The sequence below is a fragment of the Coenobita brevimanus genome, chromosome 113, assembly GCF_032717465.1.
Source record: "Coenobita brevimanus isolate Jiangsu-jjx chromosome 113, ASM3271746v2, whole genome shotgun sequence".
Classification (NCBI taxonomy): Eukaryota; Metazoa; Arthropoda; class Malacostraca; order Decapoda; family Coenobitidae; genus Coenobita; species Coenobita brevimanus.
The window spans coordinates 21,455,904-21,476,690 of record NC_137066.1 but is presented as its reverse complement, the minus strand read 5'-3'; the positions used below and the strand labels follow the sequence as shown (position 1 = coordinate 21,476,690).

Sequence of the window (20,787 nt, the reverse complement as noted above, 5' to 3'; positions counted from 1 at the left end):
CGAAGAAGTGCTGTGCTTTTCACTTAACCTAGGACTGACCCCTCTAAACCGTGAATGCCGGGCCGTAACAATCGTAATTAGCACCAATCACGAAGAAGTGCTATAATTCCACTCCAACTTGGTCCTAGAACTGACATTGCTCAGCTCTGAATGCTGAGGCGTAACAAGCGATCTCCGCCAGCAGAGACTTAGCGCTAGTCACGAAGAAGTGCCATGGGAAGATGTAGGAAGGCCGGAGCACTGTCTTAATTCGAAAGAGGACGCAAATATAGCCAAGTTGAGGTGACAGAACTGTAGTAAGAGTGACCAGTGAAGTATTACCCCTACTTTCGTTCAGGGGAGGACTAGAATTTCGTTAAGTGACTGATCATGTATGAAGAGGAACTGCTATACCTCAGGAGTCGGGGCCTGCCACCTCCGGCCCCCCTTGGGTTACATCCCTACCTGGGTGGGGGCCTTCCAGCCAATATCACCGACCACCTTGAGAAATACAGATTAGGATTTCACGGTAAGTGTGCAGTAGAGTAGTATTAGTAGTAGTAGGGGTAGTAGTATAAGTGGTAGTTTTAATAGTAGCAGTGGTGGGAGTAATAGTAGGGGTAGTAATAGTAACGCCAGTGGTGATAGTAATGGTTGGGGTAGTAATAGTAGTGGTAATTGCAGGAGTAGTAATGGCTGGGATGGTAGTGGTAGTAGTAGCGGTGGTAATAGTAATGGTAGGAGTGGTAATAATTAATCATGTACCTAATAACATTAATAAGAGAATTCCACCGTAAGAGCTCAGTATAATAATAATAATAATAATAATAATACAGGGTAGAATCTCGGTAAAAAATAACTACAATTTCACAGTAAGGCCTCAGTACCACAATAATAATAATAATAATAATAATAATAATAATAATAATAATAATAACAACAATAATAATAATAATAATAATAATAATAACAATAATAATAATAATAATAATAATAATAACAATAATTCAGTTTTCATGTTTGATATACATAAACATAAGCGTCGTATTCCTAACACCTCCTCTAAAGCGATTCATTCTTCCTCTTGCGTCTTAATATCCTCCTCCGAATGAGTCACATAAAACTATAAATATAATATAAGACTATTAACACACACTTAAGAAAATAAATCGCTAAGGAAATGATGCAACGAAGTCTCCTATGACACTTAGAAAATTTAGTTATGATTCAGCTCGAGGAATTTTCCCGCCAAAATTCAAACCCTTATTAGTTATCTATATTTTTTATTGTAATCTTAGTATCTCTGAAAAATATTATTATTATTATTATTATTATTATTATTATTATTATTATTGTTACTACTACTACTACTATTATCATCATTATTATTACTCTTATTATTATTATTATAATTATTATTATTATTATTATTATCATTGTTGTTGTTACTACTACTACTACTGCTACTACTACTACTATTAATATCATCATTATTATTACTCTTATTATTAGTGCTATTATTATTATTATTATTATTATTATTATTATTATTATTATTATTTTTATTATTATTATTATTATTATTATTATTATTATTATTATTATTATTATTGTTACTACTACTAATACTACTACTACTATTATTATCATCATTATTATTACTCTTATTACTAGTGCTATTATTATTATTATTATTATTATTATTATTATTATTATTAGGGAAACTTTAAAATGTAGATAATTGGGCACACTTAATGATGAAATAAATAAATAAATAAATAAATAAATCACTGACGGCAGCAAGATAAATATAATAATAATTATCTGACTGAGTGATAATTGAAAACCTCATTAACAACTCATTAATTAACAAATGGCGGGGGACAGGGCGACTTGGAGGCGATTTGTTTGTGGCCACCCCAAACGGGATTGAGGCGTCAGGCAATAGATAGAGATAGATAGAATTAACAATCATTATTTAACTCACTACTAAAACATCATCATTTAAACACCCGGCATTTAAAAACCTGGGCATTTAAAAACCTGGGCATTTAAAAACCTGGGCATTTAAAAACCTGGGCATTTAAAAACCCGGCATTTAAAAACTACAATAACATTCAGCATTTAAATCCCGCACAGCCCGGTCCCTGAGGCTCGGCAATCCTACGTGCCACTCCACATGTCACCACTTTGGCGCTAACACCCATCGTCCATACTGAATACATGCCAGGGCTGTCTCATACAGGAATCGTGTACTGGTATTAGCGGGGGTGCTTTTTCAACATGTCGGTACCTTACACCTTCCCATATCACCACATCGGCGCTAACACCCACCGTCCATATTGAATACATGCTAGGGCTGTCTCATACAGGACTGGTGTACTGCTATTAGCGGGGGTGCTTTTACAACATGTTGGTACCTTACACCTTTCCACATCACCACATCGGCGCTAACACGCACCGTCCATATTGAATACATGCTAGGGCTGTGTCATACAGGACTGGTGTACTGGTATTAGCGGGGGTGCTTTTACAACATGTTGGTACCTTACACCTTCCCATATCACCACATCGGCGCTAACACCCACCGTCCATATTGAATACATGCTAGGGCTGTCTCATACAGGACTGGTGTACTGCTATTAGCGGGGGTGCTTTTACAACATGTTGGTACCTTACACCTTTCCACATCACCACATCGGCGCTAACACGCACCGTCCATATTGAATACATGCTAGGGCTGTGTCATACAGGACTGGTGTACTGGTATTAGCGGGGGTGCTTTTACAACATGTTGGTACCTTACACCTTCCCATATCACCACATCGGCGCTAACACGCACCGTCCATATTGAATACGTGCTAGGACTGGTAATTATTCCCTACCCCAGCCGGGAATGGAACTCTCGCCCATTTGAACAGCCGACCACCTCTCCACCATCCTTCTTTCTGGGGATAGGGAGGGAGTTGAGGGACGTGTGTATAGCCAGGCAGCTCCCCCGGCCGGACATATCAGTGTCACCACGTGAAGGCGTCTCACAGTGGCTCTTAACTACTTTACAACCGAAGCAAAAGGAGTATGAAATGGGCGAATGCGATAGAACATAATAATAATAATAATAATAATAATAATAATAATAATGATAATAATAATAATAATAATAATAATAATAATAATAATAATAATAATAGTTAAGTCTGGCTTATTAAGAATATTCAAAATCCTTCATTAATCTGACATAAAAAAAAATCTTTCTACCGCTAGATTTAATTGCTTTGGAAATTCCGTAACGCCTCTTCCTTAGCGATTTATTCTATTACTCCTCACTATCTTCTTGTATATTATCCATGCAAAAGGTGTCAAAATTAAAATAATATTAATAATTCACAAGTTTATGCTTTGGTGTAATACAAAAAATAAATCGCTAAGGAACAGGTGTTAAGGACTCATGATAGCTAGAATACGCCCTATTTTTTGTAGTGAAGATAAGTATTTAAGTTATGCGAATATGTTATCATTATTATTATTATTATTAATTATTATTATTATTATTATTATTGTTATTATTATTATTATTATTATTATTATTATTATTATTATTATTATTATTATTATTATTATTATTATTATTGTTATTATTATTATTATTATTATTATTATTATTATTATTATTATTGTTATTATTATTATTATTATTATTATTATTATTATTATTATTATTATTATTATTATTATTATTATTATTATTATTATTGTTATTATTATTATTATTATTATTATTATTATTATTATTATTATTATTATTGTTATTATTATTATTATTATTATTATTATTATTATTATTATTATTATTGTTATTATTATTATTATTATTATTATTATTATTATTATTATCGTTGTTGTTGTTGTTGTAGTAGTAGTAGTAGCAGTGGTAGTAGTCATTATCATTATTATTATTATTATTATTATTATTATTATTACTATCATCAATACTTTGCAAATTAGCCCTGTGTGTGTGTGTGTGTGTGTGTGTGTGTGTGTGTGTGTTGGTGTCAATGTGTCGCGGGGAAAAGCACGTAGCGGTTTAAGCCTTTGCCCTTATCTGTCTATCTTCTGCCAGACGCCTTTTCCCATAAAGGGTGGCCACAAACAAATCGCCTCCATGTCACCCTGTCCCAATTTCAGTCCGATTTAAACCCTGTCCCCATATCCCCCCGCCATTTCACTGCCCTGCCCCCCAGCTCACACCCCCATCTCTCATATACCTCTCCACTCCCTAAATCCATCAATAAATTTCACGTGAATAATATTTTACCAATAACTCACGTGAATAATTTTTCCAATACATTTCACGTGAATAATATTTTACCAATACATTTCACGTGAATAATATTTTACCAATACATTTCACGTGAATAATATTTTACCAATACATTTCACGTGAATAATATTTTACCAATACATTTCACGTGAATAATATTTTACCAATAACTTTCACGTGAATATTTTTTCCAATAGATTTCACGTGAATAATTTTAATATATATATCAACCCGTTTTCTGTGAATCATTTTTTCCCATAAAATTCACGTGAATATTTTTTTACCAGTAAATTTCACGTGAATAATTTTTTCCCCATAAATTTCACGTGAATAATTTTTTAGCAATAAATTTCACGTGAATAATTTTTTACCCATTAATTTCACGTGAATTATTTTAATATATATATCAATAAATTTCACGTGAATAATTTTTTACCCATTAATTTCACGTGAATAATTTTTTACCCATTAATTTCACGTGAATAATTTTTTACCCATTAATTTCACGTGAATAATTTTTTACCCATTAATTTCACGTGAATTATTTTTTACCAATAAATTCACGTGAATTATTTTAATCATCAATACAATTTCACGTGAATAATTTTTTTATCCATAAATTCACGTGATTTTTTTTTCAATACATTTCACGTGAATTGCTATAATAGATATCAATAATTTACTAAGCTGTACAATTGTGGGTGCCCGTTTCCTAGGTGATTCTGGATATGTCGTAACGCCTGTGTCTGAGCGATTTATTCAGCACGTAACAAGTTAGTGTGGGGTGGTTGGTTATTGATGTATACGAAGTCGATGTTAATACTATATAAATAACATACAAGGCAAGTTTGACGTTGTATATGCAGAATAAATCGCTAAGGAACAGGTGCTAACAAGCCATCTGTGATACCTAAAATATGGGCCTGATCATCAAAACTCTCTCTCTCTCTCTCTCTCTCTCTCTCTCTCTCTCTCTCTCTCTCTCTCTCTCTCTCTCTCTCTCTCTCTCTCTCTCTCTCTCTCTCTCTCTCTCTCTCTCTCTCTCGTCAGCTTAGGAGGCTCCGTAGCATATGTTCGATAGTGATTAATTCTCAGTAGGATACCTTGGAAATATTATTATTATTATTATTATTATTATTATTATTATTATTATTATTATTATTATTATTGAAATATCATTATTATTATTATTATTATTATTATTATTATTATTATTATTAATCATTATTATTAAAATTTACTACTACTACTATTATTATTATTATTATTATTATTATTATTAATATCATCATCATCATTATTATTATTATTATTATTATTATTATTATTATTATTATTATAATTATCATTATTATTATTATTGAAATATCATTATTATTATTATTATTATTATTATTATTATTATTATTATTAATCATTATTATTAAAATTTACTACTACTACTATTATTATTATTATTATTATTATTATTATTATTATCATCATCATCATTATTATTATTATTATTATTATTATTATTATTATTATTATTATTCAGTTATTCTAAGGCCTCATTTTACCTTAGAAATCCTAATGAGGGAAATTAGCCTCATAATTACCCCATAAGGTCACCAGTAATTACATCCCCATTAGCACTGAGAACTGGACCTAGAAATCAATAAATATCACGTAGCATCCTGTATGGTAATGTAGTAATAAATGCTAGTCACGAAGAAGTGCTAGTTACCCTCCTTATCCAATAGCTTGTAATATTTCACGTGGAAAGGTCATGTACGTGTGACTTCAGATTTCACGTGATATCTGTCTGAATGACTATAATTGCATCTATCTATATCTATTTATCTATCTATCCATCTATCTATCTATCTGTCATCTATCTATCTATCTATCTATCTAGCGATGATACAGTCTAGACATACATTTCACGTGATAGATTTTAAGATTTTTTACACGTCATTTCCTTTCACAATTCACGTAGTAATTCTTAACATCATATCCTTTCACATTTCACGTAGTAGGCTAATTAGGTCGCATCTTTTCACAATTCACGTAATAATTAATTCACTTCCTTTCACAATTCACGTGGTAATGTCTAAGATCATTTCCTTTCACAATTCACGTAATAATTAATTCACTTCCTTTCACAATTCACGTAGTAATTTTTGTGATCGCTTCCTTTCACAAATCACGTAGTAATTTCTAAGGTGAATATACCTGCGTCTGACTTTTTAACAATTCACGTGATCTGAGAGGGAGAGAGAGAGAGAGAGAGAGAGAGAGAGAGAGAGAGAGTTGTATTTTTTGGAGTTACTACAAAATAATAATAATAATAATAATAACAATAATACCAGTCGTAGTAGTAGTTATATTAGCAGCAGCAGCAGCAGTAGTAGTAGTAGTAGTGATAATCATAATAATAATAATAATAATAATAATATAACAGTAGTAGTAATAATAGTAGCAATAGTAGTAGTAGAAGTAATAGTAATAGTAATAATAATAATAATAATAATAATACCTTTTTTCTCCCTCAGGCGGCCTTCCCCCTCAGTCGCCCTTCGCACACGGGTTTCCAGGGGATTACTTGAAGCCTCCCGTCCAGTGTGGGGGGTTCCCAGCCCCTGGCCTCCCAGGGGGCAAGCCAGACCCCCGAATCAAAGTGCGCCTGGAGAATGAAACACTTTGGTCTCAGTTTAACAAATTTGGCACAGAAATGATTATCACGAAACTGGGCAGGTGAGTGGTGGTGCAGGTGTTTTATTATCATTATTATTATTATTATTATTATTATTATTATCACCATCACTACATCAGCCCATTTTAATATATAATTCTGTGGATCTAGCCTCATAAGTTCGACACAGAAAATATCGTTACTGAGTAGGGACGCTCAAATGTTATCCATACAGGTTATTTTTACAAGTTATTTACATGTATTTACGCCTCGCACACGTGATGATATTTACAACCTGATTTATATTACTCCTTTCACCTTAACTTGGCCCAGATTTTCGTCCTTTTGCAGCTTATATCACGTAGCTCATTAGCAGAAGACAATTTTATGGCTCTACTTCCTTTCCGTACCACTTCTTCGTGACTAGCATCTTATTCTAGTGTTATTTACTCTCTACAACACTGCAATCTACTGGATAATGTTTCACCTCTTCTACTTGTCACTTTCCTCTGCTGGCTAATATTGCTAAGCTGAGAGAGGCTTGGTATGTTTCTCTGCCTAATATTTCACCTCTTCTACTTGTCACTTTCCTCAGCTGGCTAATATTGCTAAGCTGAGAGAGGCTTGGTATGTTTCTCTGCCTAATATTTCACCTCTTCTACTTGTCACTTTCCTCTGCTGGCTAATATTGCTAAGCTGAGAGAGGCTTGGTAGGTTTCTCTGCCTAATATTTCACCTCTTCTACTTGTCACTTTCCTCTGCTGGCTAATATTGCTAAGCTGAGAGAGGCTTGGTAGGTTTCTCTGCCTAATATTTCACCTCTTCTACTTGTCACATTCCTCTGCTGGCTAATATTGCTAAGCTGAGAGAGGCTTGGTATGTTTCTCTGCCTAATATTTCACCTCTTCTACTTGTCACTTTCCTCCGCTGGCTAATATTGCTAAGCTGAGAGGGGCTTGGTATGTTTCTCTGCCTAATATTTCACCTCTTCTACTTGTCACTTTCCTCTGCTGGCTAATATTGCTAAGCTGAGAGAGGCTTGGTATGTTTCTCTGCCTAATATTTCACCTCTTCTACTTGTCACTTTCCTTTGCTGGCTAATATTGTTAAGCTGAGAGAGGCTTGGTATGTTTCTCTGCCTAATATTTCACCTCTTCTACTTGTCACTTTCCTCTGCTGGCTAATATTGCTAAGCTGAGAGAGGCTTGGTATGTTTCTCTGCCTAATATTTCACCTCTTCTACTTGTCACTTTCCTCTGCTGGCTAATATTGCTAAGCTGAGAGAGGCTTGGTAGGTTTCTCTGCCTAATATTTCACCTCTTCTACTTGTCACTTTCCTCTGCTGGCTAATATTGCTAAGCTGAGAGAGGCTTGGTAGGTTTCTCTGCCTAATATTTCACCTCTTCTACTTGTCACATTCCTCTGCTGGCTAATATTGCTAAGCTGAGAGAGGCTTGGTATGTTTCTCTGCATAATATTTCACCTCTTCTACTTGTCACTTTCCTCTGCTGGCTAATATTGCTAAGCTGTGAGAGGCTTGGTATGTTTCTCTACCTAATATTTCACCTCTTCTACTTGTCACTTTCCTCTGCTGGCTAATATTGCTAAGCTGAGAGAGGCTTGGTATGTTTCTCTGCCTAATATTTCACCTCTTCTACTTGTCACTTTCCTCTGCTGGCTAATATTGCTAAGCTGAGAGAGGCTTGGTAGGTTTCTCTGCCTAATATTTCACCTCTTCTACTTGTCACTTTCCTCTGCTGGCTAATATTGCTAAGCTGAGAGAGGCTTGGTAGGTTTCTCTGCCTAATATTTCACCTCTTCTACTTGTCACATTCCTCTGCTGGCTAATATTGCTAAGCTGAGAGAGGCTTGGTATGTTTCTCTGCCTAATATTTCACCTCTTCTACTTGTCACTTTCCTCCGCTGGCTAATATTGCTAAGCTGAGAGGGGCTTGGTATGTTTCTCTGCCTAATATTTCACCTCTTCTACTTGTCACTTTCCTCTGCTGGCTAATATTGCTAAGCTGAGAGAGGCTTGGTATGTTTCTCTGCCTAATATTTCACCTCTTCTACTTGTCACTTTCCTTTGCTGGCTAATATTGTTAAGCTGAGAGAGGCTTGGTATGTTTCTCTGCCTAATATTTCACCTCTTCTACTTGTCACTTTCCTCTGCTGGCTAATATTGCTAAGCTGAGAGAGGCTTGGTATGTTTCTCTGCCTAATATTTCACCTCTTCTACTTGTCACTTTCCTCTGCTGGCTAATATTGCTAAGCTGAGAGAGGCTTGGTATGTTTCTCTGCCTAATATTTCACCTCTTCTACTTGTCACTTTCCTCTGCTGGCTAACATTGCTAAGGTGAGAGAGGCTTGGTATGTTTCTCTGCCTAATATTTCACCTCTTCTACTTGTCTCTTTCCTCTGCTGGCTAACATTGCTAAGCTGAGAGAGGCTTGGTATGTTTCTCTGCCTAATATTTCACCTCTTCTACTTGTCACTTTCCTCTGCTGGCTAATATTGCTAAGCTGTGAGAGGCTTGGTATGTTTCTCTACCTAATATTTCACCTCTTCTACTTGTCACTTTCCTCTGCTGGCTAATATTGCTAAGCTGAGAGAGGCTTGGTATGTTTCTCTGGCTTTATAAAGTATTTTACTCTTTGATATGATGAGTCAGGGAGGAAAGTGTGAAGCGAGCGCAGTGGAATAGTAAAAAACACACACACACACACACACACACACACACACACACACACACACACACACACCTGCTATCTATCGGTGCCTCTTATCAATCCATCTTATCTACACCGCTTTGATCTCCCTAGACAATGAGACGCTGGCGATAAGGGATGCTGCCGTGGATGATTTTATGTACTAGGACATGGAATAATAGGACATGTAATACCAGGACCTATAATACCAGGACATGTAATACGAGCTCATATAATACTAAGACCTGCAGTACTAGGACATGTAATTCTAGGACCTGCAGTACTATACCCTGTTTGACTCAAGGTGCAGCTGAGATGTACGGGGCGGGTAGTGTGTGTTTGATTCGTGGCTGCTGATTGGCCTCCGATGACGTAAATCTTCACCTCTTCTTATTTTAACACATATATATTTATATTTGTAAACTGCCTGTAATAGAAGCAACCAATTTAAATAAGGATTAATTTCCGAAGCTAAAGAGGCCAAAATTAGCTTTTAAAGTTTACTGTTCTCAGAGTAAATTAAAACTGATCATAAAGTTGTACAAAGTGAGTGACGTTTGAAGTAAATAATCCAGCCATGGTGTACATCCACGTCCGCATGTTGCACTATACTATCCTCCCACGGTGTACATCCACGTCCGCATGTTGCGCTATAATATCCACCCACGGTGTACACCCACGTCCGCATGTTGCACTATACTATCCTCCCACGGTGTACATCCACGTCCGCATGTTGCGCTATACTATCCTCCCACGGTGTACATCCACGTCCGCATGTTGCACTACAATATCCTCCCACGGTGTACATCCACGTCCGCATGTTGCATTACACTATCCTCCCACGGTGTACATCCACGTCCGCATGTTGCACTACAATACATGAATGCATTTTCGAGTCCTTCAGTGACGTCATGGGCAGCCAATCAGCAGCCGCGAATCAGACACACCTTACCTGCAGCGTACATCTCACTGCACAGGTCAATCAGATAGATTATAGGACATACTAGGACATGTAATACTAGGACATACTAGGACATGTAATACTAGGACATACTAGGACATGCAATACTAGGACATACTAGGACATGCAATACTAGGACATACTAGGACATGCAATACTAGGACATACTAGGACATGTAATACTAGGACATACTAGGACGTGTAATACTAGGACATACTAGGACATGCAATACTAGGACATACTAGGACATGCAATACTAGGACATACTAGGACATGCAATACTAGGACATACTAGGACATGCAATACTAGGACATACTAGGACGTGTAATACTAGGACATACTAGGACATGTAATACTAGGACATACCAGGACATGTCATACTAGGACATACTAGGACATGTAATACTAGGACATACTAGGACATGTAATACTAGGACATACTAGGACATGTAATACTAGGACATACTAGGACATGTAATACTAGGACATACTAGGACATGTAATACTAGGACATGTGGCAGAACAAAATCAATACAACGTTTCTACATCCTTTCCACAGCACTTCTTCGTGACTAGCGGCTTCTTCTTTATTCACGACAACATCGAACAAGGCAAATATAGGACCCGAGAATGCCATGTGTGTGTGTGTGTGCGTGTGTGTGTGTGTGTGTGTGTGTGTGTGTGTGTGTGAGTGTGTGTGTGTGTGTGTGTGTGTGTGTGTGTGTGTGTGTGTGTGTGTGTGTGTGTGTGTGAGTGTGTGTGCGTGTGTGTGTGTGTGTGTGTGTGTGTGTGTGTGTGTGTGTGTGTGTGTGTGTGTGTGTGTGTGTGTGTGTAGCACCTGTTCGTGAGCGATTTATTCAGTTCTTTTTTAACACAACTGTATAATATTCTTTTGTTATATTGCCTTATCTACGTCTCAGTTCTACCCACCTATAGCCAAACTTTTCATCAAGTGAGGGGTGGCCACAAACAAATCGCCTCCATGTCACCTTCTCCCCTGTCATCAAGCTGCCCTACCTACAGCTCACACCCTTCTCACTCATATTCCCCCTTCCTCCCTATCGCTCCATCTCAGCTTAAAATATCACACACACACACACACACACACACACACACACACACACGCACGCAGGTAATATACACGCTATTACCTCTCTCTCTCTCTCTCTCTCTCTCTCTCTCTCTCTCTCATCTCGATAATTTCACCTGGCGGGTTTTACGGCCGCTTGGTACCGACATAAATCACCTTAATTAGCGTTCAAAAGACCAGGTGTCATTAGAACCGGAAATGAGATAGTGTGAGGTGTGTGCGCTGCGTAATACATACTCTTTAGTGGTTTATTTTACTAATACTTCACCTCTTCTACTTGTCACTATCCTCTGCTGACTAATATTTCACCTTCTCTTGTAACTTTCCTCTCCTGGATAATATTTCACCTCTTCTACTTGTCACTTTCCTCTGCTGGCTAATATTGCTAAGGTGAGAGAGGCTTGGTATGTTTCTCTGCCTAATATTTCACCTCTTCTACTTGTCACTTTCCTCTGCTGGCTAATATTGCTAAGCTGAGAGAGGCTTGGTATGTTTCTCAGCCTAATATTTCACCTCTTCTACTTGTCACTTTCCTCTGCTGGCTAATATTGCTAAGCGGAGAGAGGCTTGGTATGTTTCTCTGCCTAATATTTCACCTCTTCTACTTGTCACTTTCCTCTGCTGGCTAATATTGCTAAGCGGAGAGAGGCTTGGTATGTTTCTCTGCCTAATATTTCACCTCTTCTACTTGTCACTTTCCTCTGCTGGCTAATATTGCTAAGCTGAGAGAGGCTTGGTATGTTTCTCTGCCTAATATTTCACCTCTTCTACTTGTCACTTTCCTCTCCTGGCTAATATTGCTAAGGTGAGAGAGGCTTGGTATGTTTCTCTGCCTAATATTTCACCTCTTCTACTTGTCACTTTCCTCTGCTGGCTAATATTGCTAAGCTGAGAGAGGCTTGGTATGTTTCTCTGTCAATAGATGATTCACTTGTTGGAAGGACACAAGTCAAGAGTGAGAGCAGTGGAAATGAGTTATCTGAGAGGAGCTTGTGGAGTCACATGGAGAGACAGGCTGACAAATGAGGAAGTGAAGGATCGTTGTGGTGTGGATGTGGATGTGATAGGAAGCGTTAGGAGAAACACACTGAGGTGGTTTGGACATGTGGAGAGGATGGAGAGTTAGAGACTAACGAGGAGTGTGTATGTGAGTGAGGTGGAGGGGGGGGGAAGAGGAGGGGGAGGCCAAGGATGAGATGGAGGGATGGAGTGGAGAGGTATATGAGAGAGGGGATGTGAGCTGGGGGGACGGCTGTGAAATGGCGGGGGACAGGGCGACATAGAGGCGATTTGTTTGTGGCCACCCCTTACGGGATTAAGGCGTCTGGCAATAGATAGATTATTATTATTATTATTATTATTATTATTATTATTATTATTATTATTATTATTATTATTATCATTATTATTATTATTATTATTATTATTATTATTATACAATTAGTATTATTGTTAATGTTGCAATAATTATTTTTGTTATTATTATTATTATTATTATTGGCGGTAACATACAAGAGAATATCAAGGTTGTCATCGGCAAAATAAATCGCCAAGAAAGAGGTGTTACGAACTCCTCTGCTCCAACGCGAAAAGAGGACAGCCAGCGTAGACTCCCGATCCGCTGCCCAGTCCGCGTTCTCTCTCTCTCTCTCTCTCTCTCTCTCTCTCTCTCTCTCTCTCTCTCTCTGTATGAACGCCAATTATTTTTTTTAGTTTTTGGTAAAACCTTTCCTTCCAGAGAGAGAGAGAGAGAGAGAGAGAGAGAGAGAGGGAGAGAGAGAGAGAGAGAGAGAGAGAGAGAGAGAGAGGGAGAGAGAGAGAGAGAGAGGGAGTGTGTGTGCATTTTCAATAGGGCAGTAACACTATCCCTGTGTGTGTGTGTGTGTGTGTGTGTGTGTGTGTGTGTGTGTGTGTGTGTGTGTGTGTGTGTGTGTGTGTGTGTGTGTGTGTGTGTGTGCGTGTGTGTGCGTGTGCGTGTGTGTGCGTGTGTGTGTGTGTGTGTGTGTGTGTGTGTGTGTGTGTGTGTGTGTGTGTGTGTGTGTGTGTGTTTCTTGCCATAGCACTTCTTCGTGACTATTCTCCTTTCATCTTAACTTGGCCCAGATTTTCGTCCTTATGTAGCTTACTTTCCGTTCCTAAAGTGGAGAGAATTAGCACTTCTTCGTGACTATATGCTGCTAGTCACGAAGAAGTGCCATGGAAAGGATGTTGAGCCGTTTGTTTTCAGCTGAAGGAACTGGGGTATCCTTGTCGATTATGGAAGCTCCCTAACACCTCTCCTTAAGCGATTTATTTTGCTTATTACACACGGCATCCTCTCTTGCGTTAAGTCATTCTAATTATTACCCATACACTTGATTAAATCGCTAAGGAAGAGGTGCTAGGGTTGCGTTAAATACATGAGCCTTAGTGATGAGGTAGGAATGAGTCTCCTTGGTTACTAGTCAAGTCAACCCTCCAGTCTGACTATATATGAGCTGAAAGGGGTTAGGGATCTTTGCCAGCTGAGAGTGAACGGGGTATAGTAACCAAGGAGACGCAATCCTACTTCGTAACAAGGGCTCGTCGAATGTCACGCAACCCTAGCACCTTTTTCTAAGCGATTTATTTAGCTTAACCAAGGAGACATTCCTATCTCATAACTATTAACGCAACCCTAGCACCTTTAACTAAGCGATTTATTTAGCTTAACCAAGGAGACTCATTCCTACCTCATAACAAGGGCTCGACGAATGTCACGCAACCGTAACATCTTTTCCTAAGCGATTTATTTTGCTTAACCAAGGAGACTCATTCCTACCTCATAACTAGGGCTCGTCGAATGTCACGCAACCGTAACACCTTTTCCTAGGCGATTTATTCTGCTTATTACACGACTCCGGCAATGATCGGTACTGTCGAGCGAAAGCAAACCGACGCGAACGATTACCGATGTTGAGTATGCCTCCCCTTTGTAATATTCTGTAATCATCAATGTAATTATTTATCGGCAATTTATCACAGTAATTATGACATTAAAATTATTTCATCTTTATAATAATTCTCTTTATTGTGACACATTTATAATAATTCTCTTTATTGTGATACATTTATAATAATTCTCTTTATTATGACCCATAATAATTCTCTTTATTGTGACACATTTATGATAATTCTCTTTATTATGACCCATAATAATTCTCTTTATTGTGACACATTTATAATAATTCTTTTTATTGTGACACATTTATAATAATTCTCTTTATTGTGACCCATAATAATTCTCTTTATTGTGATACATTTATAATAATTCTCTTTATTGTGACACATTTATAATAATTCTCTTTATTGTGATACATTTATAATAATTCTCTTTATTGTGATACATTTATAATAATTCTCTTTATTGTGATACATTTATGATAATTCTCTTTATTGTGACACATTTATAATAATTCTCTTTATTGACACATAAAATAATTCTCTTTATTGTGACACATTTATAATAATTCTCTTTATTGTGACACATTTATAATAATTCTCTTTATTGTGACACATTTATAATAATTCTCTTTATTATGACACATTTATAATAATTCTCTTTATTATGACAAAATAATTCTCTTTATTGTGACCCATAATAATTCTCTTTATTGTGACACATTTATAATAATTCTCTTTATTATGACCCATAATAATTCTCTTTATTGTGACACATTTATAATAATTCTCTTTATTATGACCCATAATAATTCTCTTTATTGTGACACATTTATAATAATTCTCTTTATTGTGACACATTTATAATAATTCTCTTTATTGTGACACATTTATAATAATTCTCTTTACTACGGCCGCCATTTTGAGGTGGGGGGGAGAGTGGGAATGATGACAATTTAATAAGGACACAAAAATAGCGAAAAATCTGAAAATACGAAATACGGAATACAAAATACCAAATATAGATAATACGGAATACAAAATACGGAATACAAAACAGTGAATACAAAATACTGAATACAAAATACGGAATACAAAATACGGAATACAAAATACCGAATACAAAATACGGAATACAAAACAGTGAATACAAAATACGGAATACAAAATACCGAATACAAAACAGTGAATACAAAATACGGAATACAAAATACCGAATACAAAATACCAAATACAAAATACAGAATACAAAAAATACGGAATAAAAAATACAGAATACAAAAAATACGGAATAAAAATACAGAATACAAAATACGGAATACAAAATATGGAATACAGAAAATACGGGATACAGAATATAGAGTACAAAATACGGAATACAAAATGTGAATACAAAATACGGAATACAAAATACGAGAATACAAAAAAAACGAAAACTGCAGAAATGTTTTAAAATAAGCCAATTACGGAATCCAAAAAAATAAATAAGAATACAAAAATACAAAAAATACGATAATACGTAAATATAGAAAATTACAGATAATACAATATAATAAAAAATAATACAAAAATACACACTATACAAAAACACGAGATGGAAAAACTACATAGAGTACAGAAATACGCTACAGGAAATTCATAGAGTACCCAGAATTTCTTAAAATGTATAATGATGATGATGATGAGGAGGAGGAGGAGGAGGCTTGTGATGATGATGATGATGATGATGATGATGATTGTTTTAGCTAATGTTACCTTTCCTTGCAGGTGGATAGCCCCAAAGCAGATTGTAATATAATAATAATAATAATAATGATAATAATAATAATAATAACAGGTATTCTCCTTTCTCCATTCAGACAGATATTCCTAATGACAAACGGGAAGGTGCTCTAGGTCATCTTTTTATGATAATAATGATGATAATAATGATGATGATGATGATGATGTCCCCTCCTCATTACAGACGCATGTTCCCGACGGTCAAGATGTCAGTCAGCGGGCTGGAACCAAACACCAAGTACTTCGTGTTGATGGATATCGTTCCTGCCGATGACTCCAGGTACAAGTTCCAAGGTAAAGAATGGGTAGTGGCTGGGAAGGCCGAACCACACATGCCAGGCCGCCTGTACATCCACCCTGACTCACCAGCGTCGGGGGCACAGTGGATGCGTCACCCTATAAGCTTCCAGAAACTTAAGCTGACCAACAATAACCTGGATCAGCAAGGGCACATCATCCTGAACTCCATGCACAAGTACCAGCCGAGGATACACGTCGTGGCCGCGCCCGATTTGGTGTCACTGCACTGGGCCCCGTTCAACACGTTCACCTTCCCTCAGACTAGCTTCACCGCCGTCACCGCCTACCAGAACGAGCGCATCACCCAGCTGAAAATCGACAACAACCCGTTCGCCAAGGGCTTCCGCGAGAATGGTCAGCTGAGGTCGAAGAAGAGGTCTGGGGGTACCTCTCCGCCTTCCAGCGATATGACCACGCCTGACAAACCTACGGAGACTGATGATGGTGAGTACATGGCAGAAAAAAAATCCTTATTCCCTTTCATATTTATTTATTCATTTATTTCTGATGATGATGATGGCGTGATAAATTCTCTGTCACATTCTGTACCCAATCTTGTTTATAACGTAGACGATTTTTCTATTCTTTGTTATCTTCATTCACGCGTTTATTTATTTGTGTAAGACAGCCCCAGTAGTATAAAATATAATGCAGGTATTAGGCAACCCTCATTTTCAAGGTTTCAAATGTGTATAAAGGCGTCAGGATGTGGAGCAAATGTATAAGAAGTGAAACAGCTAAAATCTCTTTGCTCAAAATTATAGCAACTCTATCTATCTACGTATCTATCTATCTATTTACTTACCGATCTATCTATCTCCTGACGTTTTTAAGAATACCATAAGGGGTGGCCACAAATACCTAACCTTCAGTATCAGGCTGCCATCTCTCCAACTCATATCCCTCTCTCTTATACTCCTCCATCTCATCCTCCCATCTCATCTTCGGTCTCTCTCCATCTCACTCACATACACACTCCTAGTCAGTCTCTCATTCTCCATTCTCTTCACATGCTCCACATGCTCCACATCAGCACCACAACTCTCCTTCACATCCTCATTTTTCTGTGTGTCTGATCACGTAACGCCACACGCTACACATCCACATCAACACCACAACGCTCCTTCTCGTCCTCATTTGCCTGCCTGTCTCTCCACGTAACTCCACATGCTCCACATCCACATCAACAACACACTCCTCTACAACGCTCCTTTCCTTCCTCATTTGTCTGTCTCTCCACATAACTCCACATGCTACACATCAGCACCACAACGCTCCTTCTCGTCATCATTTGCCTGTCTGTGTGTCTCTCCACTTAACTCCACATTCTCCACATCAACATCACAACGCTCCTTCACTTCCTCATTTGTCCACGTAACTCCACATAACTCCACATCCACATCAACACCACACTCCTCTACAACGCTCCTTTCCTTCCTCATTTGTCTGTCTCTCCACATAACTCCACATGCCACACATCAGCACCACAACGCTCCTTCTCTTCCTCATTTGCCTGTCTCTCCACATAACTCCACATGCAACACATCAGCACCACAACGCTCCTTCACTTCCTCATTTGTCTGTCTCTCCACCTACCTCCACATGCTCCACATCCACATCAACCCACGAAGAAAGTATGGTTTATTCGACATCTCCGTCTCCTTGCTAGATGCGCTCTGTAACGCGGCATGCAGGCTAATTACATCTAGTGAGCACAGTGGTTCCATAAAAGATCAATATTTTTTTTTAATTGCATGAGACTCCGTAACACGCCTTCCTTAGCGATTTAGTCTGCACAGTGCACCTCAGCATCCTCTTGTATGTTCTATCTATTGCCAGACGCCTCGATTCCGTAAAGGATGGCCACAAACAAATCGCCTCCATGTCGCCCTGTCCCCCTCCATTCCACCGCCCTCTTATATGTTACTGGGGCCAAGTATCTCGACAGTAAGGAGCATAAGTGAGAATACTAAGGTGTAACAAGGAAAATAAATCGCTTAGGAAGGGGTGTTACGGAGCTTCCTAAGGCAGCTGTAGAATTCGGTCCACTATTTCAACTCCTTCAGCACGATGACGCCTTCTGTAGTTTTTCTTACTTTTTCCTGCCGTTTTTTACCCTTCAATTTGCGAGAGATTTTGGAACTAGAGGGTTTATCGGTAATTCTAGCCCTGAAGCAGTTGAGAATTGGACTCATGCTGATATAGGACTTCTAGGTGAATATTAGCCCCTAGAATAACAGTATATATTCGTCTGGAGCGAGCAGTGGTGAAAGAAAATGGAAAAAAAGGATGATGGTGGTGATGGTGGTGATGATGGTGATGATGATGGTGGTGATGGTGATGATGATGGTGGTGATGCTAATGATGACGGTAATGGTGATGATGATGGTGGTGATGGTGATGGGATGATGATGATGGTGGTGATGATGGGTTAAATGAAAAAATGATGATGACGAATGACGATGTGGAAGAATAGGAATGTGGTAATGATGAACGATGATAATGATGATTGATGAATGTTGCTGCTGCTGCTGTTGATGATGATAATGATGATGACTGATGAATGCTGCTGCTGTTGTTGATGATGATGATGATTGATGAGTGTTGATGCTGCTGTACATTTCCCCTACTAACCCATCCTTCTTCCTTCCAGCCACCTTGGACAAGCGTGCGCGTCTGAACAGCGTGGATAGCGGCGATTTAGATGCATCGGACGACGAGAGACCTGCTTCATCCATGTCTGTGGAGAAGGACCCCGGGGATGAGAAAGTGGATGTTGAAAGTCCGCCTACGCCTCCACCTCCCTTCCTACCTCCACCGCAGATTATCAAGAGCGAGGTGGAGGAGACGACGCCTTCTCTAGTGTCTCCGCTGGTCTCCGCTGCCTCCATGATCGGGGCCGTAGCAACACATCCCAGGAAAGTGCCCACCCCTCCTCCCATACCAGCAGACCCGAGGCCACATGAACCCAGCCTGCTATCCCCTGCTGCCCCACGTCCCTGCCTGCCCTCCCCTACTTACTCCACCGGCCTACCTGCTGGGCTCCCACACGGTATGGCTGGCACCTCCTTACCCTATCCTTACATATACTACAGCCACATGATGTCACCCTATCTGCTCAGCCGCGCCCCCCAGCTCCCAGCAGCGCCTCCCCTCGATAAGGCGGCCGCTGCTAGGGAAGTCTACGGCTATCCCACCTACCTACGCTCCCCACCTACCCATCCCTCCCCATCCCTCTCCACTGCCCCATCCAGACCCGCCCCTATCCACCCCTACAGTTACGCCATCCCACCGCAAGTCCCAGCTAATCTCTGAATCCGAATTTTTGCGTCTAACCACCACAACTTTTCGGATTTGTGAGGTTCCTATTCTCAGTCGCTTGAGTCCTAACAACATCTCCGTAGCGACTTATTCTACATCAATAGCACCTTAATTGTCCCTTGTAAATTATCGGTGTAAAATATTTAGGGATTAAAATAGCGTGCAAGACAATGTTAAGGTGTACTGGGCTAAATAAATCGCTAAGGAAAAGGTGTTACGGAGCCCCCTACGCTGCTTAGAATATAGTCTCTATCCTCTCGTGCCATAGGGTCTACGGCGCATCATCACATCATCATCATCATCATCATCATCATCATTATTATTATTACCACAGGCATCACCACACCTCCATCAGCATCATCATTATCATCATCATCATCATCATCATCATCATCATCACTACCACAATCATCATCATCATAGGAGAAACGAACCAAAATTCCTGCACAATATAATGGGCCACACCCTCACTCACTCACCATGCAAGCCCCTGGAATCCTGACCCCCTCCTCACAGTCATCAATTTTCTGCTCAGTTAAAAAAAGAAAGAGAAATTTGTTATCCCTACGGTGTCCTACTCAGCCCTGATTTCACCTTAGTTTCACTGTAGTTTCACCGTAGTTTCACCGTCAGTTTCACCGTAGTTTCATCACCGCTGGCTTCACCGTCATCTTCACCGTACAACAGTGACATGAAGGCAACTACTATCCCTTTTATAATAAGTTTCACC

The 20,787-nt window shown here is 38.5% G+C and overlaps 1 protein-coding gene across 1 annotated transcript; it reads left to right on the top strand.

Annotated features, from left to right (window-relative positions):
- Positions 1-369: 369 nt before the first annotated feature.
- On the top strand, positions 370-20,051 carry LOC145418284 (T-box transcription factor TBX6-like). Its single transcript, XM_080286723.1, has 4 exons — positions 370-508; positions 6,835-7,036; positions 16,621-17,180; positions 19,390-20,051. The coding sequence occupies exons 1-4, from the start codon at positions 370-372 to the stop codon at positions 20,049-20,051; spliced, it is 1,563 nt and encodes a 520-aa protein (XP_080142849.1).
- Positions 20,052-20,787: the final 736 nt, after the last annotated feature.

Excerpts from the sequence above, each read along its gene's own strand:
- LOC145418284 (XM_080286723.1), top strand. The coding sequence starts at position 370 with ATGTATGAAGAGGAACTGCTATACCTCAGGAGTCGGGGCCTGCCACCT. Across the intron at positions 7,037-16,620 it reads ATTATCACGAAACTGGGCAG|ACGCATGTTCCCGACGGTCA; the intron begins GTGAGTGGTGGT and ends TCCTCATTACAG. Across the intron at positions 17,181-19,389 it reads ACCTACGGAGACTGATGATG|CCACCTTGGACAAGCGTGCG; the intron begins GTGAGTACATGG and ends TCTTCCTTCCAG.